The 25,067-nt window shown below is 44.0% G+C and overlaps 6 protein-coding genes across 6 annotated transcripts; 2 read left to right on the top strand and 4 right to left on the bottom strand.

Annotated features, from left to right (window-relative positions):
• Window positions 1–5,331: 5,331 nt before the first annotated feature.
• On the bottom strand, window positions 5,332–6,261 carry GL218_00061 (uncharacterized protein; the record flags this gene model as incomplete). The annotated part of the gene is made up of 1 exon (XM_033576470.1): window positions 5,332–6,261. The coding sequence occupies one exon, from the start codon at window positions 6,259–6,261 to the stop codon at window positions 5,332–5,334; it is 930 nt and encodes a 309-aa protein (XP_033442160.1).
• An 823-nt stretch (window positions 6,262–7,084) lies between these two features.
• GL218_00060 (putative nucleoside-diphosphate-sugar epimerase protein) lies at window positions 7,085–7,936 on the bottom strand (the record flags this gene model as incomplete). Its single annotated transcript, XM_033576469.1, has 3 exons — window positions 7,085–7,357; window positions 7,413–7,620; window positions 7,701–7,936. 3 exons carry the CDS (start codon window positions 7,934–7,936, stop codon window positions 7,085–7,087), a joined length of 717 nt encoding a protein of 238 aa, XP_033442159.1.
• Window positions 7,937–12,055: 4,119 nt separating this feature from the next.
• On the top strand, window positions 12,056–13,831 carry GL218_00059 (putative feruloyl esterase B-2; the record flags this gene model as incomplete). Its single annotated transcript, XM_033576468.1, has 3 exons — window positions 12,056–13,288; window positions 13,382–13,691; window positions 13,749–13,831. 3 exons carry the CDS (start codon window positions 12,056–12,058, stop codon window positions 13,829–13,831), a joined length of 1,626 nt encoding a protein of 541 aa, XP_033441705.1.
• A 5,208-nt stretch (window positions 13,832–19,039) lies between these two features.
• On the top strand, window positions 19,040–19,822 carry GL218_00057 (putative methyltransferase protein; the record flags this gene model as incomplete). The annotated part of the gene is made up of 1 exon (XM_033576467.1): window positions 19,040–19,822. The coding sequence occupies one exon, from the start codon at window positions 19,040–19,042 to the stop codon at window positions 19,820–19,822; it is 783 nt and encodes a 260-aa protein (XP_033441696.1).
• A 423-nt stretch (window positions 19,823–20,245) lies between these two features.
• On the bottom strand, window positions 20,246–22,011 carry GL218_00056 (Acetyl-CoA hydrolase; the record flags this gene model as incomplete). Its single annotated transcript, XM_033576466.1, has 4 exons — window positions 20,246–21,295; window positions 21,356–21,493; window positions 21,557–21,797; window positions 21,860–22,011. 4 exons carry the CDS (start codon window positions 22,009–22,011, stop codon window positions 20,246–20,248), a joined length of 1,581 nt encoding a protein of 526 aa, XP_033441697.1.
• A 1,018-nt stretch (window positions 22,012–23,029) lies between these two features.
• On the bottom strand, window positions 23,030–24,628 carry GL218_00055 (uncharacterized protein; the record flags this gene model as incomplete). The annotated part of the gene is made up of 1 exon (XM_033576465.1): window positions 23,030–24,628. One exon carries the CDS (start codon window positions 24,626–24,628, stop codon window positions 23,030–23,032), a length of 1,599 nt encoding a protein of 532 aa, XP_033441698.1.
• Window positions 24,629–25,067: the final 439 nt, after the last annotated feature.

Here is a 25,067-nt window from a genome sequence, read left to right as displayed (position 1 = left end):
AAGTAATAAGTTTCGTAAAGCACAGCCAAGAGAGTTAACCTTATTATCAAGGATACTTTAGGAGGTACATACCTCACATTGCCGTTCTAAGTGCTGTGTAAGAATTCGTACCATATTACATAGTTGGCCACGGCTAAACATCCATAAGCCTCGCTATTATTCAAATCTAACAACGTATTAAGGATGATAACCTTGTAGTATCTTGGCTGGGAATTAATATGAATTTCATGTGATGAATTAACTATTCGGGCTATGTAAGTAACTTCGATGCAACTTATTGTGCTTGCTGCCAGCGATAAAGCATGCTGTTTGCCTCGGGACTTATATCCCAAGGTAATTAATTTATAATATGACATCCTTCTAAGTAGGCAAGTAGTAATGTTCATATGGGACAATTAAATTTTGAAGGAATATAATGCAGGTACTGCTCGGGAACTCCTCTTACACAGCAGACGCCTTCGGCTTACCCTTGTATACCTGGTACTCCATCATGACCGTACAGCCGGAGTCACTTGCCTACCTTTTGTGATCATCAACTAATAACGTTAGGCGAAACAAATAAATTCTATATCAACGTCTCAGACATTGATTCAGCATTGTCAAATGATATAGCTTGTTTACTTGCTTATCTGGAATCATTTTGTTGGACGTTGTTGGACAGTGCCCATGCAATGCCGTCAATAGTGGAGAGCAAAATCACCACTGCATGATAAGTCCTATGTATATATGTATGCAAGAGGTTGGCTATGCCCAGGGCCCAGGCGCTAATGTCATGTATTGAAACCTACCTAATAAAGAATCGTAAATATGTCAACATAAGTAAATACAAGTGAACAGTTAGATATAGATGCCTCGGTTACTTACACTGAAGTAAAATGAAAGTTTGAATTACAAAAGCGAAAATGAAGCGAAAAACGGCTTTTGCTTTTGCACAGCCTCATTGTATGTATGTACTATGGTAGGTGCAGGTGGCCTCTTCCCCACGGACAACCTTCCATTCCGAAAAAACGCACCGGGGCAGAACCTTAAAGGCCGAGACCGTTTAGCTTAGATCGGCACCACAAATGTGGCGCAACCCCGGCTTTCCGTTCCAGATTCCAGAACGATGGCTGAATCCTTGTGTCACTGGTTCCCTCCTCTGTAAGTTACCACGTGACAATCTCACGATTCGGTTACTCCGACATCCTCGTTTATTGCTGGCCAATAATTTCATGATCAATCTTAGCTATAATTAAGTCGGTCAAATATGGGCATAGAGGTTCCCGAGACTTTGTTAAATCAAATCAAATCAAATGATACCTATGACTTGGATATTTAGGTAGGTAGTCAATATCTTATAGATACAGAAAAGGGGGATAAATAAGTGTTGGGATTAAATCGGTAAGCAAAATGCTGTGCTTGACTGGGTAAATATTGAGGCTGGGATGAGAATAAAGCTATCTAGCACAACAAAAATGCCATGATTTAACCATTTTATCTATTGAAATCAATTTCCGCTGTGCAATAAGTATTTAAATGTTCTTTAGCTACCTAGGAATAAATAGTAATAACAGATAGGAAATATATTAGCATAAGATAATACTTAGATCAGGGCAGGCTTGACGACACCGGGGATATCATATATATTCCTTTGGGAATCACTTTACGCACCTGCTAATCGCAAACTGTAATTGTTGCTATATGTTTAACAGAAGCAACAGGTTTCTACCATATTTAAACTGGTAAATTAAGCATTGTTTTTAGTGAAATTGCTTAACTTTAAAGTTTAATGAGCCGGCTTAAAGTTATCTTTATAAATTACAATTGCACCATCGTTTCTAACAAGTGATACTTGCCCTGGTATAGTGGTAACACAGCGGTTGACACTTATGTAGACTAATAATCTAAGCCCGTAAGGGGTCCCAGGCTTGGGTTCGAATCTCAAGGGCAGGATATGTGTTTCTTTTTGTCAATGTTTTTGAACATTTCTTTTCTCTCTTTTTCATTTGCAAATTATTCCGGGAGTGAGACGCTGGGATTCTAATGTCAACCTGAATGAAGCACTAAGCCGCCAGCCCTGAGTTTCGATTACAGCTATTCACAAGTTTATGCGCCAAATCGATGTCTTTAGGTGCGTATTCTCTCCTTATGATCTAAAACGGTTCTGGTATATTTCATGGGCCTTACAAATAAAGCACAACAGAAATCATTAACCCTATGGCGCTCCTAAGATAGGTTTATAACAACCACTTTTTTAGAAAAAGAAAAAACCGGTTTAGTCTTAACAATTTTAAACATTTTCTCATTTTTCTCACAAAAGCTCATGTCAACCTCCCTAGTACCTATGGTAGTAACGCGTTTTGTGGGAAGATTTTTAAACAAATGCGTCTGAGTGTGAAATACGAGTGATTACCTAGGTGGTAAAATAGAAGAGGATCAATTTTATGGCAGATTCATAAGACGAATAAATACGTTACTACACAATACGTCTTAACTCTTAATATAACAGTTGTTCTACCAAGTTAGCTGCTCTCATACGAGTTACATGCTTTTACCATACATAAATCGTCTGAGCTATGAACGGCATGATGCGGCTTTGCTCATTTTTAATACTTATTTCTGACTAGACCTAAAGTCCAACTATAAATACGCAAGGACACCAGCTCTCTAGGTAAAGGATTATCACAAGGCCTGTGCTGTATTGGTTCTTTAGGGTGATTGTTTATCAAGTCATAAACATAGCTGAATCTTGATCGATTTGCTTGGGGCCTTTTTACGATTTATTTATGCTATTAGCTTGGACGCAGAAGTGCAAAAATTTAACTAGATAATTAGGTACTGCGTCAGTGAGCTCTGTATAGATCATATTAGGAGATAATACTGAAGCTTATATCCCATCTAAAGTATCATAGGAGCTATGACAGTCCTTATTTTTGTCAATAAAACTGGTTCATAAAGTAACAGGTACTAATGTCGATTTCGACCATGGCAATTTATGCACCATCATAAGCTATCAAAAGCGGAGAATTCATGAATGAAATCGCCATGGCAGCATGGTAGGAGACATTGCTAACAGGAATATTCTTGACAATCAAGTTTCCAGACAGTATGGCAACAGGCACGGCAACAGGCACAAGAACACATTAGATTTGTCCACAAAACAGCTCTTCTCTGCCCATGCACTTACTTCATGGCACCTGGCCACTGCCTCTTTCCATTTTGAAGTGTTGTTAGTGGCACAAACTACAAAAATTCCCCACGATACTTCTTATTTGTACAGGAACCAACCAGGTCACTTCTTCTGTTGCTCTCGCCTTGTATGTAGAAGTTTGCCATTTGCAAGACTTCATTACAACCTTCCCTTACTTTTATCATTCCTTTACCTTTATCATTCTTCGAATTCTCGCCACCATGGCCTCGAACAATCCTCAAGAGATTACCACCATCCCAATGGAGTCGGTAGAAGCCTCCGAACCGGAATTGCCTTTCCTGCCTCCGGAGGTCCAACTTTCGATAATCCAAATGGTCACAGATGGACAACTGCCGGAGGCTTGGTGTTCGTTCCGCTTGGTTAACCGAGCATGGAAGGAGGAGATAGAAAAAGTTGTTCGGCAGAGATATCTCAACACGACCACTATTAGTCTCCACGTCAACTCATTCGAGTATACCATGAAGTTTGACCGACTTTCAGAAGACAAGAATAACGCAATTTTCAAGGTATCGGGTCGAGCTGAGAGATATTTTAGTTATTGGACTACACAGACATTGAATCCCCAGGAAGCCGCTCTTGGCGAGAAATTTCACCTTGTAACGATTCCAGAAGTGGCGTGCAGTGACCCTAAGCGTATGTACTCATGAGGCTCTTTTAATGAAAGCAATGACTAACTCTCCTTATATAGTGGACGGAATAGAGATAGACTTCGAACAAAAAGTGCTATCTATACCTTGGATGCCAATGATCAATCAGGTACTGGTTGATGAACTCCATATACGTCATCGAGCGGACAATATTCTCAATTCAGGCAAACAAGATGACCAACAGCTGCCGTCGTATTACTGGGGAATTAAACGTATTTCCCTATTGCAATTCGCACCGAATTGGAATACAAATATCGCGTCTAGGGGGATGCTACTATACATGATCAACCGTTCTGAACCCTTTATGATTGAGATAGAACGTGTTCGAAGGCCCCGACTACGACGACAATACGCGCTTAATTGGGACCAAGCCATTACTGGGCTTGGCTACAGGCAAAGGGCGAAAGGGATATTCACGAAACGGAATGAATTCAGATCCACACGGATGATATGAAGTGCTGGACACAATAGCTTAGGGGACACACCCCAATCTTAGCTTGTCCGGTCCAGGAACCCAGTAGTTTTCCAAGGATCTTTAATACTTCGTAAGTACCTCATGATCAACGCTAGGTTCAAGTAATTGAAAGAAGGGTTAGCTAATACAAATGTAATATATCGTAGCTTGACGATATTCGAACGTTCAACTATCGATGCCAGCCCCATACCGACAATTCGCATACACAAATCAATACTTGTCGATTCGGACCTGGAGATCAACCCCGACTTTTCTTTTCTAAGACAAAACTCGAAAAAAAGACAAAAAAAAACACGAAAAACAAAAAACCAAGAAAAAAAAGACTTTGCAATGTGCCTGTTAGGAGATTCTAATAGGAGAGGATTATTGACTCAACTACTGCCTCTCCTCCATTCTCCTTTTCGATTTCTTTTACTATTTCCTTTCGTTATTGAGCCGTTCCACTGCCGGATACGGATGGCTATTGATGCCGAGAAGATCGCAAAGTCTGCGGTTCCTAATGTCTAATATTGTTGTTTCGGAGAAGCCTATGCGCATTTCCGCCACCAGCCAATACGGGCAGAGTACAGGAAGGAAGGTAGCAGGAGGGAAGACAGACCTGGAAAACCAATATCGTTTGAGCAATACCAGAACATTTGTTATGTTCTTGAACCTCGACGAGTATTGTGGCTTGCTTAGCTTATTGTACGAATAGGATAGTGCGTTGAATTAATACATATATAATTATAAAAAAGCCACTGGACTGACGTATCAAGTGATTTTATAAATTTGTTATAATGGCATAGGTAGGTATTCATAGGAGAGCACTTATGTCATTGAATCCTAACCTGACAGCTTAGATTCTCCGTGAAATCCTATTCATCTAAGTTTTATTCTTGGGTTAACCTAGCCTATGGAAACCTATCCCGTGGAAGCTACAATGACCACCATATAGGGGCTTCGAATTAGGATCCTCAACCCTACCTAATCTAATCGCCCTTCGTCATATCGATGCCTAAAGCAACCCCTGTACATAAACCCTAGACACGATCCGACGAGCCTATTGCTGCGGCTCGACGTGCCCCTCCCCGTTTCCTATACCGCACGATCGGCTGCGCCACAGGCTCTCCAGCTTCGAAGAAACCGCTGTTGGCAAGCGTGATGGTATGAACAAACCGCAGCTTGCCGTTCTCGAGGCGGAACTCGTGGCTGTCGGGCGCGTTGCTTAGGTGTTCGAAGATGCAGAACACGCTGATAGAGCCGTAGGTAGGATCGATGACGTAGCGGCGGTGCGAGTTAGGCGCCTGGTTATGGTTCGAAGGAATCCCGACTTTGCACGAGTCCGTGGGAAGCCCGCTGCCCGTGTATACGCTGCCCTCAAGGCGATCGCACGGCTGACCCCACGGTACAGCGGCTTCGGCAGTACTGTTGCTCCACATGTCCAGGTAAGCGTCGGCAGCGTTTTTGAGGGTTTCGCGCGAGGGGCGTTTATCCTCTTCGATGAGGGTCCAGTTCTCCTTAGACGCGTATTCTAGCGTCTTCGTGGAGTTGAAGAGCCACGACCCGGTCGTGGACACGATCAAGTCCATGAGGTAGCAGCTCAGATCGCCCGGGCTGTGGCGGATCTGCGCACCGATGACATAGGGGGCTGGTTCGCCCGAGACGTTGTGCGTTATGATGAGCTCTGTGAAGGAGGAACAATCGATGGTGTCGACGATAGTGTGGCGGTGCGCGATCTTGAGCGCGTTATTGAAGATGCCGCTGGTGATCTCCGCCGTCTTGTTGTTCTCCACGTACGTGAAGTTGTCGGCGATATTTTCCAGGCGGTTTAGCTGTCCATTCTCGTGTGCCTCAACGTAGCTGTCTGCGAATGACTGTATATACGTCCGGTTACACTCATATTGGGCGGCGGCTTGAGGCAGTAAAGCCCCAAGGACTGCAATGCCAACACTTAAGAGACGGGAATGCATGCTTAGGCTTCTATTTCCAGATGTAGACAAATCTATCGATGTGCTTTTGCTATAGAGTCGAGCCCAAGATGCAAGAAGTGTCCGCTAGATCTTCACTTATCTGTAATAGGTCTCGTTAGTAATAAGTATATCTTTTTAATTGGCGCGTAGGTGGAAGTGCCGTTGCCAATACCCCAATACCTCCCATGGCCAAAGACATTCCCGGCTCCGGAAGAATAAGCGGGAAAATTGTGTGATGACATCGCCGTTCGGGTTCCTCCCTACGAGCTCTTTGCAGATATTAAAATGCGACACGGGGATCTAGACCTAAGGACGCTTTGGCCTAAAGGGGTAATAGCAGAACATAGGTGCCCGCTTCTCTAAACTTACCCTCCATGCCCGCACTCTCTTCCTTGGAAAGGTTTATAAGTCTGTGGCTTGGCTGCGGTATGTCTTGTAGAACTAGAAGTACCTGGATACTTACCCCTGTGAATAATTGGTAGCTATTAATCTGGGGTAGATCGTCCTTTTCAATAACAGTTATCGAGATAGTAAAATAGTTCCTAGATGTTAGTAGGCGAATGGCATTCATTTTAATCCAAGAAGACTTTAAGTTCTTAATTGAGATAGTATATCCTGAATTGACAAACTACCTTATGCGGTAGTTAGTTGAAAGCATGTGATACTTCTAGACATCTAGGCCTATATTATTAAAGAAAGGGGTGGCAACGAACTTAAGATCCGTTTCTCTTATCTATTACTCCTAATATTCCCTCCGTAATAGAAGAGCATATAATAACCTCACCAACATCTTGCACTGTACTTTTATCTCCAAGTTCAACTATTATTCGGAAACTTGCTGATGTGCCTTGGCAATCCTGATCAGATCTTCGGGCATCAACGGGTCTTTCTCAAACCCATTTATGACCTGATCCAGCATAGCAGTCGCAAGGTCTACGACACTAATGCTAGGGATACCAACAATAAGTTTTATCATAGTGCCGGTAATAGACTTTATAATTTCGCCAGGTGCAGTAATATAACCTGGCTTTGCGACACTGGCTTCAACTCCATCGAGCTCAGCTGCCAATGCAAGAACCTGGTTTTCAGTCTCTCCCTATATTTCTTCAATCAGCTTTAAACTGTATAGTTGGTTCGTTGTCTTTCCTTACTCGCATGTATGAATACTGTGGCTGAAACCGTACGGCCTTTTCCGGGTCACGTTCCGCCGCTGCACCACTCATATAAAGGAATCGAAACGGCTTCGAGACACCAGACTCATGTATAGCCTTAAAACCTACGATTGTGGATGTCTGACAGATGCGCTTGACTTCCTCAAAATCGTACATCTTTGATTTTGACGGCGTGATAGCGACAGTCCTAGGTAAAGTCCTGTTAGCGATCTTACCCGGATATATGGCTAATCTCCGCCATGACGAGAAAATCAAAGAATTCTCTACCATATGCAGGCCGCAGCTCCGGCAAATTCATTTTTGACTTCTTCAGGATAATGATCGTAATCTTTTATGACGACACTTTTAAGCTTGGAAGGGGATGCGTTCGGTAGAAGCTTCTCAGGAATTGATACCGGCTTGCGAGCTAGGGCCACGATAGATGTGATCTCGGTCCTGCTTAAACTCTGTCGTATGATTTCATTGGCTACGAAGCCTGTGGCTCCTGAAATAATCAATTTCATTATTGTGGTTTTTAGATAGTATTATTGGAGAATAGGTATAATTCAAGGTGAATTAATGTGTTCATAACATAGACTACTCGCTTTGGAGGGTTGTAAATGGTTATGTATTATTATATCGTGTGCTTAGTCTATTAGCTGACAGAAATGCAAAGGATCTCACCAGCTGGTGTCTGGTGGCAAGGATTACACCGAGGGTCCGGCTTACTGCGTGCCGTAGCGCACACAATATTCTCGGCCGAAAATCCTCTTTGTCCGTGGCCGTTCCGTGGCTTTGTAACAGGTCGGCGAAAAGAGGCGCCTAATATCCCACTACCAAAATAAAACTCCGAATAAGATCTGCAGTGCACCTTCGAAAGGAAACCCCCGTTAAATGCATTTTACAAAAAGCTACCGATTACAATGAATTAAACAACTAATACTGCAAGTATTGCACTGTTATCTTCATCTCCATCTTCAAAGGCTATTCTAATTATACTTAGTGCGCAGCAATTGTTGTGGGATACGAAGTAGTTAGATGCACATCTTGAATACGACCGAATACTTATTCACCATATATCCTAATATCAATTATATTCCATATGCTTTAAGAAGCTCTTCGTATTGAGACTAATAGTCATCAATGTTCTAGAGTGGTAGAGCGGGTCTATTTAATTTGATGGGTGTAGATCTGTTTTCGGGCGGTGAGCTTTTACCAAGACGGTTACGCCCAATCTTTACCCAGTGCAACGCCTAGAGACATCATATTTGGTACAAATGCACCTCTTCATATGCCCCTATTCAACCCCAATGTACTAGAATGATCATCCGTTCATGACGACAGTATTCCATAGGCGGTTATCGGAATGTACATAGAGTTATACATTCATTTGCTGGAGGTGTTTATTTAAATATTCATGAAATATTAATGATCCTTTGCCATGCTGCAAATCTCACCCTTTTCATATACAAGGGATAGAGTCGACACCCAAATTTTCTAGTTGTCTCTTAGGGCGGATTATAGCATAATAGTTCCCAAATAATTCCATAAAATGCCGCCAAGAATATCCAGCTTGAAGTCAATGATAGCTCTCTCATCTGATGATGCACGTAATGGTGCGCGCCCGCGTCAAGTCACGAACAATCGCGTCACGGAAAAGAGTCGCCGCCAAGTGGAAAAGGACAGTGAAGGTAGGAAAAATTGATCCGAATCAGATAATGCCAATGCTAATTCAGGGCTTGGGAATAGGACACGGCGGCTGCGTATGCCAGCCTCGCCATGTCCTTCGTCAAGCAATAAAGTCCAGCTTGCTACACCTATAAAGATATCCAACGTTGCTGCTGGCAGCGTTAAAATGGTTCAGGCGAAAACTCGAGTTCATAAGAAAAATAAAAAGTCTATAAAACATGCTCATGTATAGTACGTGGTAAGTTTGATCTCTATCAGTTTGACTAGAGTTCCTGCCCATAATCCACACAGAGTTCTAGTAATAAATCATAGACGCAGATAGAATCTATAAAGATACCTAGGTACCTATATACTAACATATAAAGATAGACGGGGCGCGTCTAGCACGGCTCTCGAGCCTATATTTTCGCGTTTCGAACCACGATTCGCACTAAAGTTGAAGATATGTGAGCACGGAGGCACACGAGGAGGACTAGGCCGAAATATCGAGTCTGAGAGTATTATTAGAAAGATATGCGAAATCATCTTTGGGTAGGATTCAAAGATTGACTTTGAACGCATAAGTTATAATAATGTACCAAAACTGGTAAGAAAATATTAATGAGGATACGTTTTGATTCTTTCGAAATTCTACTTTCTATGATCAAAAATACGACATGCTGAATTTAAAATGAAAATCTTCATGAGTTACTATATACTTCCTACCGAGGTAGGTACACTGCCTTGGCATATTGTTACCTGTCTAGCCCAACTTACTATCTAAATACAAGCTTACGCTACTTAGAAAAACCATACCATTAGGAATTCAGTAGTGAAACACCGTCGCCAATATTTCTCCTACGCCGGTAGAGCTAAGGTTAAGCTTGGTATTCATTAGAATAAGAGCGGAGAGTGTAAGATTCGGTTCATTCCGTTGCAGTATGCTTATACCTTTGGTGATTATAGTGAGGCGGAAATTACCTAGTTTCAAACAATAGGCGATACAGCCAATAGGTATCGTAATCAGGGGGTGTGATCGGATTATCAGCTACGGGAAATTACGCATCAGGGCCAGGTTGACGATTTGAGGCCATCATGATCCAGAGAAAGATGTTTGCCAATATGTTTCCGACGCCAAGTGGTTGCTTTGCGTATATGCAAGTCGTAGTTGATGCAAGATGAGAGTACAGAACGCCACAATTTAGATTTAATTACTTTTTTTCTTTTTAGGCGGGCAGTTTTTCAACCAATAAGCATTATAATCCAATGATCAGTGCCCACGGGCATTGCATATATTGCGTGTCGCCACAGGATGCTAAAACAATCAGCCGTCTTACGGTTACTTGCAGCTAGTTGTCTGACTTGGAAGACCTAATAGTCCATGGGTATTCTAGGGAACATGGTATATCGCCTGCTCTTGAATAAACCTAATAGGTAAGTTTATTAGATACGTCTTCAGGGATTAGCTCTCGGAAAGAAAGAATTAGATCGTGGGAGAACTATTGGTAACAAGCCTTCCCGAATCCTATTAATATGTAACAGTGGCGTAGAGAGATGATACAAAACGAGAAGTAGAAACATGCAAGATTGAGGAACTGGACATGGTTCTCAAGTATAAGAGTCGTACATTTTGTTTAAAGGCGGCCGATTGCGCCGTCAGTGCCCGATAAGGGTTGCAAACGTGACCCAATGCGAAGTAATACAACTTCTGGTGGCTTCAGGTACCCTGGCTCAACAGGCCATAGAAGTGGTGGGTATAGTTGGCTTAATTTTTCCCTCATGTGGTTGCAGGGTGCATCCTGTATTGTGACACCCACTACCAATTAGGAGTTCTTGAGGCTGTCTTTCTGCATATGAGATGATATGGCCTGAAATCGTGATTCGTTAGTTTATACAAGTCTACTTGGTATGGGATGTATTTTATGCGGCACTGCTAGAATAAGTTATATAATAACCATCCACGGGCTTACATCACTGAAGATATTAAGAGTCCATAATAACTCGAGAAAGACTTTCGATACCAACTACCAACAAGAAATTGAAATCTACTTCCCAATTCGAGTCGATATTTCTCAATATGTCCTCCCAGTCGACAAGTACCGCTTCCAACTTAGCCCTCGAGGACAGAATAATATATGGATTTGGGCCCGATCATCGTATGCCTCATTCATGCCCTTCATGCCTTGGAACTCCTAGATTGTAAGTTAAATTCCTAACCAACTCTAGTCAAATATGGAAACCCACTAATTGGAGTATATTATAGAGTTAATGATTGCCATGCTTGTGACGGAACCGGGCTTGTGTGGGACACCAGTTCGGACAGTACTTACCAAGGAGAGGAGAAACAGCAGACATCACCCGGCGGATCCTCTCCGGAGAGTTCTTCATTATCACCGTACGACCGACAAGACTGAATGTGATCATTGCCCCCGATAGTCTATCCTGAGGACATATTCGGATATCATGTCCAGTCGCTCGAGAATATAGGAAAAAGCACTTAAGGGGAACACAAAAAGAATATCATAGAGTAGGGTGTTTTGGAAGAAAATAATAGGTAGACACTCATAAGGAAACTCGCTCCAAGACTAGCAAAACGAAGCTTAACTAATTAATCATGTATTGGTAACTGGCGGATATTTATTCTTTTTGGTGGGGTAATGCATACGATACAGGGACTATAGGATGCGGAGAACCTGGGGTAATAATTTCGGCTTTGGAGTTTCCCTTGGTTGAATGCCTTGCTTCCTACCCCTGAGCGGGGAATACACACCTTAGGTACTCTAAAGGTTAATGAAGCTATACTAAATAAATCAACTACTAGTTTCACTTCAACTAGGTTGCGAGATGTAGTTTCAAGAGCGGAAGTCTAACGGTGACTACGCATAAGTAAGACTATCTTACTTATTCATCGCATCCCAACATCAGGACATATTTACTTGATATACCTAACTGACGTACAGCCAAGAGGCTTAACTATGCCACTTCTTACCTTGAGCTTTGCCGTCTTCTTTGGGGTTGCTGTCCGCCTAGCTGCATGCTCTGCGGACAAATGTGCATCACTCGGCGCCCAAATTCTGGTTCCTAATAGTACGATTCTTATGTATAATTACTTACTTAATGGCACAACTATTGAACTTCCCGGGACCGTCGAGTCCTGTGGAGGCCCAAGCCTCAAAGCTAACGCCACAGCCGATCTCTGCCGGTTTGTGTTCACCGTCACGACTTCTCCCTCGAGCGAGATACAGCTAGAAGCCTGGCTTCCCGATTTGCAGACCTGGAACGGAAGAGTATTAGCGACAGGCAATGGTGGCATTGGGGGATGTATCGACTACGCCACTATGCAAAATGGAGCTGGACTGGGATTTGCATCTTTCGGGACTAACTCTGGACATAACGGATCAGTGGGGTATGAGTTTTTCCTGGACCAACCTGAGGTTATCAACGATTTCGGGTATAGAGCTATCCACGTCGAAGCAGAGATCAGCAAGGTATTGGTAGATCAGTACTACGGAGCCAGAGCAACCAAGACGTATTATGCGGGTTGTAGCACGGGGGGACGTCAAGGTTTTCAAAACGCGCATTTATATCCCAAGGACTTCGATGGGATGCTCCTTGGAAGCCCGGGTGTCGACTGGTTGTACATTGTGGCCTCGAAGGGAATCTTAGCACGACGTATTGGATGGCCTCATCTAAATTCATCGATTTACGTACGTCCGGAGCAGTGGCCAGCCATTGTCGAAGCACAGATCAGAGAATTAGATCCTCTAGATGGAGTGACGGATAGTATTATAGATGAGCCAACGAAGCACCGGTTTGATCCCGAGAGTTTAGCATGCGGTACCGGCCTCCTTAACGCCTCATTTTGCCTTAGCCCACAACAGGTGGAGGCTGTGCGTAGAGCGTATGAGCCGATCATCAGTGCCTCGGGTCAAGTCGTTTATCCAGCTTTCGAACTAGGCTCCAAGACTGACGTATTCTCCGAGAATCAGGAGAACGGGACAGCTAAGTTGGGTTATACGATCCTTGAAGACTTCTGGCGTGGCGCGATTTTCAATAATACCCATTGGACACCAGAGAATTTTAATGAGTCGGACATGGATTTTGCTGTAAGCATCAACCCAGGACAAGTCAATGCTGCTGAAAAGGACCTGTCGAGTTTTTATCGTAGAGGTGGTAAGATTATCTCGTATCATGGGAGGAATGATGAGGTAAGTAAGGTTTCGTAGTATTAAGGAGGACTATATGATTAATAAATCACTATCAGGTACATTTTCGAATGAATGCTAACAGCTAGTTTTTAGACTGTAACATCTGCTCTCTCCGAACAATTCTTTACCGGGGTTCAAGCCGCGCTGAACCTTACATTGCAAGATATGCATAGTTTCTATCGACTATTCTTCCTTCCCGGTATGCATCATTGCTCAGGGGGGCTCGGCCCCTGGAGTATAGGGAACGCGCAAAAGTATCCGTACGACAAGACGCTACTGGATTCCAAACATAATGCACTTATCGCGTTGGTTAACTGGGTCGAAAATGGGATGGAGCCGGAAACAATCGTCGGCACAAAGTACGAAAATGATATTATTGGAGGTAGTATCATGGCACAACGAAGTGAGTTTTCCGTATATCTCTTCCCTTTAAGGTTGAGGCGCTGAGATTCTATATTAGCGTACTGTCCCTATCCTATGGTTAGCAAATGGGACGGCATGGGTGATGCAAACCTAGCAACTAGCTGGGAATGCGTTTTATGAAGTCGAACGGAACAGGAAGCATTAGGTACCTACTTAGATGGAAAGGTGAGCGGTAAATTAGGAGGTACTTTAGGAATTTCTACTGTAGATTAATTACCTATTATGCCCCCTTAATGAATGTAAATATACTCTAACATAAGTTTACGAGCCCCTGAATAAACCTTTTTATACAAAAAAGGCTCGATATCATGTATTTGATACTTTCTAGTTAAGTCAACTTTCATTACCTACATTAACAGATGGCAAGGTAATAAACAAAGCTTGAAATGATTAATGTACCTATACACGGAGAGACTATATTTTTCAAAAAAAAGAATAATTAAGAAAAAAGAAAAGGTCTTTTATTTCCTCTTCCAAGAAATAAAAATATCGTGCCCCCACACCGGATTGAACGATGGACCTCTCCATTTCGAATTTCACTAAATCACATTGTGACTACGCGGTACGAGTGGAACGCTCTACCACTGAGCTATAGGGGCCGCACGGTGGCAAAACACCGCTATTTTAGTGTTATAAATTCGTGAAAAATTCCACGCTCAACAACAACTTATTCTCTTAGCCATTACCACGTAACTCCGGAATGATTTTTCAATTTTTAATATCTTAATGTAACTCTTTGTTGAACGAAGCATGAGGGCTGAGCAATGATTTAGGTAAGGTTGCTTACGTAATAATATAATATAATTAGAAAAGATGATTCTAATTTAGAATCATCTTTTCCATCTCTTCGTTTTAATCATCATTCATCTAACCTTACAAGTATTAAGGTACCAGTTCAAGGCCCTCTATTATATCCATTATTCGGAGTACAGAGACCAGCTTAGACCCTGGCATCGCCCCTGGGATGATAGTTCTAGCGTCTGGCCCTAATAAGTCTATCTTCGTCGAGAATCTAACACTAGATTTCTTAAAAAATCCACGAAGGCCTACTGTTTCCTTGATACCACAGTCATATCTTGGAGAGTTTTAAGCCGAGGATAACTTGCCTGAGGGGGATCAAGCAAAGCCGGGAATGGATCAAGAAATATGCTTTCCGAGATACGTTATAGGAAACCAATGCAGAGTTTCTTGAGACTTTCCTTAACAGGATCCATCAACTAGGCTGGGTCTTTGACGTCAAATTCATCCCCACCATTCCAGCAGTACTCTAGATCCTCAAGCTTCGGAACACAAGGTAGCAAGTTACCCAAGTAGCCAGGAATCAAATCTGAAATAGCTAGCTTCGCTACATTAGATAATCCCAACTCACCCTCATATCCATTGTAGAGCGATTCAGCCATGTACTTGGATCAGCCTGATGCGTCATACGCAAGTCAGGTCGAATATATTGAAAAATGAGGCTTACCTGGCCAGGAAGATATTATAAATTCATACCTAGCCACACGTCTTAGGTACCTAAATTGTATCAGCTACGTTCGCTACACAAGTTTCTTCCTCTAAACCCACTACTTAAAGGGGTATATGTATACCTATAAGTATCTACCCAAGCCAGGTCAGGTCAAAATATTAACTAACTCATCAAACTCGTTAAGCATACCGCTGCACTATTGTGTTATGACCCTAGGAACGGTGGATGCGCCATAATCCGGTCAGAGATAAAGGGGGACAGCCGGAAGCCTGATCTGTAGATCTGAAAAAGGGATCTAAAATCTAAAGAATAGGACGAATCTGCAAATTTGAGAAAAGATTTACAGGTCTACAAATTCATAAGGAATATGTAAAGGGAAGAATGAATATAAAAAAGGGGATTTCCTTATATATTTTAGGAGGTAGTTATTCATTCTTCAGTTATCAATCCAAGCCGAGTATTCAACACATACTATGGGAAAGTACTCCAGGCCTTTCTGACCAACACTTGAGAACTTCTTGTTTGCCACTTTTATTCATACCATTGCCGTTTACCTGAAATCAAAACTCGCCCAGAATTATACTTTAACGTACCTGAGTATAGGTTCGTTACATATTGAGCAAAAGACAGGCTTAATTATTACTAGTTTTAACCCCGATAATCGTAAAATAGATGTTAGACTGTTATTATCTTAATTCCTTGGACCTCACGGAGTATCGTATAAAAACCCACAGCCCGTACTGTGATAATTATCGTTTTGACGGTTCTCCCTCATCAATTCGTGGATGCGGGCTTCGCCTGATTAAAGCATTGGCCAAAGGGTGTATTCTTAACGTCCTGTTAATCTAATTTCGGAAGGTCTTTGCGAATGCATCAGCAATTTTCCCGGTTTCTCAACTCGTGCTACATAGTATAGTGCCTATGGGAAGATTCTTGCTTGGCCAGGTCATGTCTACCAATCTCCCAGCTCGCCACTTTCCGGGTTTAGCATATCGAAGCGGACACAGTCAGTGGGAAAAAATGTAACAGTCGGCACTATGACGTCTTCTCATATTCTAGCGACGGTAGACATTTGACAATCAAAACGGTGGCAAGGGCGGATTGCGAATTGTTTTTATCTGTGTGATCCTACAGATGCCCAACCCCTATGGCATGTCATCTCACATCTGTTCTGTGGCTCACAAGCGCATGGTGAAGCCTAATAAGCCCGATTCGGTGCATGAGGCATAGCCCCGGAAAACCCCAACCTGAATATGTGCATACTGACTGCAATATAAAGGGTCTGGATACCGAATGACAGCCAATGAAGTTATTATGGTACTGATAGAAGACAGAAGAATCCTCACTATCTAATGCAAACCACATATAATAGCATTTGCATAAAATGTGGCGTTTCATACCGTAGCTGAGAAATGTAGAGTTTGGGCGTCAGGTGCGGCCTATTCGGCGACCGCAGCGAGAATAGGATACGACATATACTTACCTAGCTGTTACAAGTTTTCTCGGACACTGTAGTCTTTCCTACCTTAACATGTATCATTTGATAATAGGTTGGTTTGCAATTATAAGCTGTTGTGGTTAGGTTATTATGTATATAAATACTCGAAATTCAATTCTATGATATATTAAATTTTTTCCCAATTGTTATTCTCAAAATAATTATCCAAGCAACATTGACAGTCCAGTTGCCCAGAATTCTACACCTCCAAGCAACACCCCATTTTTAGCATTTTATCACAAAAGAAGAGTTATAACTCATCTCTCATCTATATTTAATTACAGCCCTACAGTTAGAATGGAGGCCAAAGCCAAATCCGATCTTACCATGTGTACAGATAGGTTCATTAATTATGATGTCCCAGGTACTCCAATGGTTGACCAGAAACAATTTGTCTGCTTCAATGTTCCAGGTGATCAGAAGCTTACTGCCGTCCTCGAAACCTATTCAAACGGTTACCGATGGGAATTGCAACGATCTTTTAATAATAACAGCGACACCACGGTTGAAGACACAGTGGCAACTACTACGCAGCTGAGGGTTCTGAACGGACAAGAGCTCCAAACAAACTGGAGCATTGGACTTCAGTTTAAAGGGATGTCGGTTGGTGTTGGCGGAGAGAGTAAGACCTTCCAGGAGTATGAGACCACCACCACCACCACGCACTCACAAGCGGTCACAATCCCACCTCGGAAAGCTGCCTATGTATACCAGAAGGTATACAAATTCAATGAACGAATGTGGTTCATCCTTGATTGCTGGAATCAGCTCAGCAAGGTTGGAGGCCATGGGAACTACGAACCTTCTGTTGTCACTGGCAGCCTTGAGATTCATTCCAATGAGTATTATGTTGTCGAAGAAAAGCTGGATGGTGACTCCTCCACTACGACTGCTGACTGGGTTCCCTCAACTGCAAAAGCCGACGTTATCAGGAAATTTGAAAATTGCTCAGAGAAGTGCAAGGATTACCTTCGTGACCGAGGTGTCCATATTCCATGAAGCCTTAATCTTTGGCAACGCTTCCATCTAAGACGGAGTATGATGGTAAGCTATGTGTTATAATAGTCTTGGTTTCGCTATGAAGATTCTCTAACTGATGGTTTCTCGGACAACAGGGCGGACGACAATGAGTAGAAAGAGGTTCATTACACTCCGCTACGAACCAACATCCGGGTGGCCTGACCAAGCACAAAGTACTAGATCTAATTAGATCTAAGTGATCGGATAGATCGAACGGAGCAATGTTTTCGGTTAGGGGGAGGATATACAAAGTCACTCTTTTAGTCTTGTTCCCGAACTTTTGAGATCCCTCTCTAATGGTTACCACTCACTCTCATATCACCACTATCATTATATCAACAGTCATCGCACCAAAATATACTTTAAAGTTAATAAACAAATATATTACCTTTGCCGACATTCCTAGCATTTGGTCTAGTTTTACAGCAACGTTTGATTGACCACCTGACCAAAATATGTCATGAATATTATTCCTTGATATATGTAACAAATGATTCCATCGGTTTATTAACTCGCGTGAAGTCCTCCTTCGAGTTAAGCCACATGGGCGTTGATACAGTCCCCTACCCCTTTATGTCACATTTTAGTTACCGAATGCGTGCTGATTATTACTCTATATATAATCTCTAATTTATAATCTCTAATTATACAGGTAAACCACCTGGCCTTTATGGACGGTAGAGGATATAAACAGCTGGGTTCAAGGTATTGCTACGTTTCCCAGATATCGACACAAGGATGATGTATCATACCAAGCATTATCTACTCCTTAAACGGATAGTTCGTCTGAATGATCGGGAATAGCATGTACGTTATATAAAGCAAGGCTATCCATAACTCACCACGCTAGTGCGTCATTGTAAACAATATCACCTATGAATGGCATGTTTAAGACCTACATCATCTACCTAGGTACTTATCTAATATTATTAGGAGGAGGATATGAATGACGTATAAAAAAAAGCAATGAGGTACTAAGTGATAGCAGCGTCGGGCTATATACCTCATTTGTTTCAGCTTATACGAGAGCATCCGTCCTTAGCTGCAGCATCTCGAGGTTGTATTGTCTTACCAGCGTCCATCCAAGACCAATGAAAGCCGTGATAGTTCACGACTCCAAGTAGACCCCGCATCCTGAATGCAATCTGTAGGCGATCGATCGGGGGCATGTACACTGAGATCGTGTCGTGGATAATGTGCTTTACTGGGAATATAAAAGGCATCACGTAAGGTAACTAAGATATGATCAGTCCTCTTGCTTACATTAATCAAACCTAGATACACATTGCGAATCGAGACCTAGCCTCGAGAACCTTACCCAAAGTTAAAGTGACTAGCCACCATGTCACTCACAAAAGAGTTAAAAGAGGAATACAAAGAACATGCGCGCGCCTACAATGAAGAATACCAGACCATCCCCAACAGCATCATGGAGACGCAACTCCTAGCCTCCGCACTAGGCGACTGCACAGGCCACACCGTCCTCGACCTCGGCGGCGGAACCGGCGTGCGCGCGCGAGAAGTCATCGATCTCGGCGCCGCCAGCGTAGACGTCGTCGACCTATCGCCGGATATGCTCAGCGCGGGACGTCGAACCACCTCGGGCGCGGGAGCCAAGTACGCCGACAACATCAGGTGGCACGAAGGCGACGTCTCGAAGCCGCTGTCGCACCTACCGCTGCGCCAGACCTACGACCTCGTCATGGCCAACTGGGTCATGGACCACGCGGCCAGCCTCGCCGAGCTCGAGGCCATGTGGCGCAACGTCGCCGCGTACCTTGGTCCCGGCGGCCGCTTCGTCGGCGTGCGCTCCGGCGACCCGTACGCGGCCTGCGCCGCGCAGGGGAAATACGGTATTAGGTATAAGGACTGGAAGGATGTCCCCGGAGGCGTCTTCTTCCGGTACGAGGTGGCGACCGTGCCGCCCATCGATATCATGGCCTCGTCGTGGGAGGTGACGTACTCCGGGTCGACGGAGATGATGGAGAAGGTTGGGCTGGGCGAGATTGAGACGGAGCCGTATGAGAATGCGGAGGTGGTTAAGAAGGACCTTGGGTTTTGGGAGCTGTTCTTGGAGAATCCGTCAATGGTGGTTGTGAAGGCGCGGAAGTTGGCGGGGACGTGAATGGGGTTTAATTATAGAGGGCTTCGATAAATGTTAGCTCTTTTCCTTCTTCCGCAACAGGATATTTCTGTTTAGTTAAATACTACAAATATGCTTGTCTTTAGTTTTGATGGAGGGAATAGGGGAAAGGGGCAGCTCGGGGGAACCCTAGTGTCTATGATGGATGCTATTGTGACTTAAATTTTTTTAAATTAGTATATCCAAGCCCAAGCCGAACTGATGCTTGGAACTTTTGTATCTATATTATAGTCTTATGCAACTTCTTCCAGGGCTGACTCATAACCCTAAGAAATTGCAATATGCTCCCCAATGGCAATATAATCGCGTATATACTTGTTTCGAAATCGATGTAGCTTAAGTGCGTCGAATCCCAATATGCATGCCTCTTCTCATATGACTTTTCCTATGCCCAATATCTATCCCTTACCACTTCTTAATCTTTCGCATGCTGCCCTCCTCTAATAACGCCTTGTGCATGTCGAAGCTATTGAAAAGTAGGTGCGGCTCGTGGCCCCAGCCCTTCTTGAGGCATTCGAACTCGGCCTTCTCAAAGTAATCCTTGAGGATGGGTCGGTAATCTTCGTGGGCGCACTTGTCGATGATGACGCGGGCGCGCTCGCGGGGGCTCAAGCCTCGGACGTCTGCGAGACCCGTTTCCGTTACTATTACATCTAAGTCGTGCTCGGTTTGGTCTACGTGTGTGCACATTGGTACGATACAGCTAACACCAATCGGATCTGTCTTAGATGGTCGTGTTGATGGTGTGTGCATGATACTGTACTTAGACGACCGCAAGAAGTCAGCAGAGCCGCCTAGTCCATTCAGCATGCGACTGCCCATCACGTTCGTGCTGTTGGCGTGCGCGTAGATGTCAACCTCGACGGGCGTGTTCATGCCAATTACACCTAGTCGGCGGATAATCTCAGGAGAGTTGGAAACCTGTTGCGAACGTAGGAGCAACTTGTTGCGGTATGCTTCCCAGTTATCGTAGAAGCGCTTAAAGCCTTCGGGAGAGAAGCGGACCGAGGTTGCGGTAGCGAAATCGAGGCGGCCAGAGTCGAAGAGATCGAGGAAGGTGTCTTGGATAACCTCAGTCCATACTTTCAGATTCCAGAAGTTTGATTCGCTAAGGCCGCCGATGACAGCGTTGGCGATGTTACCGATACCAGATTGCAGGGGGAGGAGAGACTTGGGCATGCGTCCGTGTTGGACTTCGTGCTCAAAAAACTCGATCAGGTGACGTGCGATCGCACGAGAGTTTTCATCTGCAGGTGTGTTATGCGTCGTTTGATCTTGGTAATCGGACTCGATCACGCCAACAACCTTCTCCGGATCGATAGGGATAGATGTAGTTCCAATACGGTCTTCGACGCCCATAATTAGGTAGGGCTTTCGTCTAGGGGGTAAGTCGGTCATTGTAATGTCGTGAAGTCCATCAAAGCTAGGGATGGACGTATTGACTTCAATAATAATCTAGTATTACGAATTATGGTTAATGCTTTGTCTTTAGAATTACTTGATCCGAGTGCTTACCTTGTCTGCGAGCTGTATGAGTTCTGGTGTTGCGCCGACCGATGCGCCTGGTACGATGCTTCCATCTTCTTTGATTTCCGAAGCCTCAACCACTACGACGTCTAATTTGTTGTTCGGCCTATCCTTAGTGTAAAATCCCTAGTGATGTTAGATATAGGCGCACTTATAGGTTAATATGGTTGAATCCCTGCGTTCACTTACATATACTAGATCTACTGGAAACATAGATAAATGCTTATCAAAAAATTTAATTCTTCCTTCGTTAATGCCCTTTGCAATGGCCTTGCCGACTTGGTGAGGACTACGCCTCTCGATCATGTCGAGCCCAGCCCATCGGTTCTCGGTTTCGGCTCCTGACGACGCGCCGACAAATAATGTGTAGCGGAGCTTGCCCTGGAGGTTGTTCTTTTCGACATGGTCTGCTAAAAACGTGGGTATTTTCCTGCAATTGGAGTTTAGCCATATGAACCGCATAGAGGAAAGGAGAGTTAATAAGCTACATACTTTGGATAACCCACACCAGTGAACCCCGACCAACCAATATAGGCACCATTAGGGAAATGGTGAAGCATGTCTTCAGGTCGGCATAGCTTCTTTAGCATCGAAGGTCGACTAACTCGAGCCTTTAGAGCTGCGGATGCTACAGGCGAGGCCATATTGTCTCGATTTGAGCTTAGAAGCTCCCGTAAAATGCGACCTGGAGGGGCAAGCAACGGAGGTGGTGAGGGGCACAGCAATGATTCTATTGATACAAGCACGAAAGCACAATTGGCTATGGAATTGGGAGTGAGCAGAAAAGAGAATTAGAAGAAAAGGTTAGAAAATTAGGAACGAGGGTTAATTAAGAAAAGAAATGAGGAGAGGAGGAGTGGAGAGAGAGTCTGGGGAAATTTCACTATAATGATCTAAGGGTTTGAAGTTCGCGACTCGCATGTAAGTAACAATTAAGTAACGATTTTTGAAGCTTGGGGAAAATGGAGAACGCCGAACGCCCGCCGAAACCGAGGCCCATAAGTTTTAAATGGTGCCACTACGGAAGCTCTCTTTCTCTTTCAAGCAAATATAACAGGTGATGCAGGCGAAGTAAATTTCGGGAAAAAAAGAAAAAAAAGTTTCAAATAAACATCTAGACAAAATCAATATTTTCCCTTCTTTTTTTTTTCGTCACTCCTTGGGGTTCTGAATACTTAATGGTATCATTGGACCTAAACACCTATATTAAGCAAGTTGCTGACTATGACGACACTTTAACGCCGCTGGCCCGTTCCTGATAAGCTAGGCTCGGCCCGAGCATTATCGAAATCCCTTTGGTCCGGATAAAGGAGTATATGTAAATATGAAATAAATATGAAACAACAACGGGCTTTCAATTATTCGCTCGGAAGATATTTGGTTAAGGTTCTACCAATTGATTGCTTTCATTTGCCCGTCTTGGTGTAATAGGGGTTCTTATACCGAATCTAGCCTCCGCATCTAGGACGTTCCGAAAACAATCCGGGGTTGAGCGAAAACGTGTAAGTGCGTTTCCGGGGATTTATATGCACAGGGGAGCTATATGCGATTTTATAAACGTGCACCATATGCCGAAAAGTCACGACTATTCTTCTAGAGGCGATAACCAAACTACTATATCTACCTAACATAATGCTACAGAGGGATAACTAGATAAAACTTCTAACTAGCTTGACGATTCCAGAGATCTCGCCACATCTCCTTGAATCCGTAATGAGGTGCTTTCGAGTCGTATACCTTTGCAGTATGACCACCTTTCCCAAAGCGATCCAATATACTGACGGGGGTGGTTCCAACCCCGTCTGATAGAGATCTCGCCGGGCCACTAGCCCTATCTTTTATTGCATCTGCAAGTTGCGGCGCAACATCTGCATAGCAGTTATTTAACTCTCGTTCAAGTGAGAAGTACGGCTTCTTTGCAAGTTCAGGCGCCATTAAGTTATAGGATCGCGTAAGAGTGTTCAGATGGCTAATGGAAAGGTTCATGTAAGATTGTTCCGTAGTTAGCCAATCGGGATCTCGGAAGGGTGGCAATGGAATCTCCTGAGTTGTCGCCGCACTAGCATCAGTCTCCGGTGCCGGTTCGGGATTCGTTTCTAAGGATGCTTGTTGTCGCATTTTGGCCATGATTGGATCGTCTGTCGAATTCGTAGGTACTGCTATCTGATCGACGTTTCGCTTTCGTGGATTGTGCACTTCTTCGGCTTTTGCGTATCGTCTTGCCCGATTCATCTGATCTTCGAGTGAGCCGCCCTTACTCGCAATCATCCGGGAAGCGTGACGTCTCCAATCATTCCGTAGCCGAGCCCGGAATACGTGCGCGGCTTTCGATAGTTCCTGCTGCTTCTCAATCCACGGCGGTACTATCTCTTGACGTTTGATCATCTTGTTCATAATGTACTCTGTTGTATCTATGAACGGATTGTCGCTTCTCGTATCTCGTTCGACTCCCTTACCCCTCGGGATGTTCTTGAACTGTCCTCTTGCGATGGCATCTTCAATTCTCTCGTTTGCTAACGAAGCTAGTCCTGTCAAGGAATTCGGCAGTGATCGGGCAGCGGGTCTAAAGCGATCGCGGAATTCCTTCCTCATCGCCTCCCTCTCTTTCTCGCTAAGGCCCCCTTGTGCTTCCTTCAGACCCATACCTGTATATACAGAAGCTTTATCCCTAGCGTTGGCAGCCCTGTGTCCAGCCTTCATCTTTGGTTCCTGTCTAATTCGCATATCGATCGGTTGGAGGTCAGGTAATTTTGGGCGGCCTCTTAAATCTCTCTTTAGATGTTTGTGTGCGTCGTCGAGCATCCGTAAAACAGCGTCTTCGGTAGCTTCGGTACCCGTCCATGGCTGACTTGTCGCCGCGAGACGGGTACCCACGCCAGCTGCGGATGGCATGTCGGCTTCGGCGAAAGCGGCGGCATATTCGGATCGAAACTCGGCATCTTTAACTTTCGCGAGAAGACGTTCTTTTAATTCGTCCGAGAAACCAGCATCTTCCACCGATCGTCGACCGGCTCTCCCTCCTGTGAGCAACGCCTCTTCCGTGGCCTCTTGGAGACGGCGGGCCATCGGACCCAGCTCAGGTTTAGTATCTTCATCGGCTATACTGTTAGATTGGCGGCTAGGGCTGCTATCGGCCGAAGAATGAGTAGACTTTGTTGCATATCTTCTCCATTGATTAATCGCGGGGTTTGGGGCGTTTTGGGCAAGTAGTCCATGAGCGCATCGAGCGCAAATGTATGAAGATGATATGCCTCTAGCCATTTCCACCTTCTACGTAGGGCAATAGCCAAAGAAGGAACATTTTGTTATAGTAGTATCAAAATGCGTATGTCCATGTTAGTAATAGGCACTGTGGCAAGAAAATCAACGGACGGAGATAAGCAACAATTGTAAGAAAATCGCGAACATACCATAGCGGAGGTGGGGGTTTTCAGAGAATGGTTATTTTTGGGGAACGGTTCCCTAATAGGGAACGTTCCCTTGATTCCAGGCCTCTGATTGGCTGGATCCGAAAATAAGTGGGTCTAAATTTGGGATTTTTGGACCCACCTTGGATCCCATGTTCTTAGTGCCAAGAACCATTCCCTCTTATAGAACCGTTCCCTTTTTGGGAAGCATTCTCGTCAATTTTACCTAAAAAAAGAAAAAAAACCCTTTTTGGTCGAAAGGCTAAGTACGGGAGGGATTACCCTGTAGTTTA

The sequence above is a fragment of the Daldinia childiae genome (assembly GCF_008694065.1).
Source record: "Daldinia childiae strain JS-1345 chromosome Unknown Scaffold1, whole genome shotgun sequence".
Classification (NCBI taxonomy): Eukaryota; Fungi; Ascomycota; class Sordariomycetes; order Xylariales; family Hypoxylaceae; genus Daldinia; species Daldinia childiae.
The sequence above is the reverse complement of the archived record's forward strand: the minus strand, read 5'-3'. Positions and strand labels throughout refer to the sequence as shown.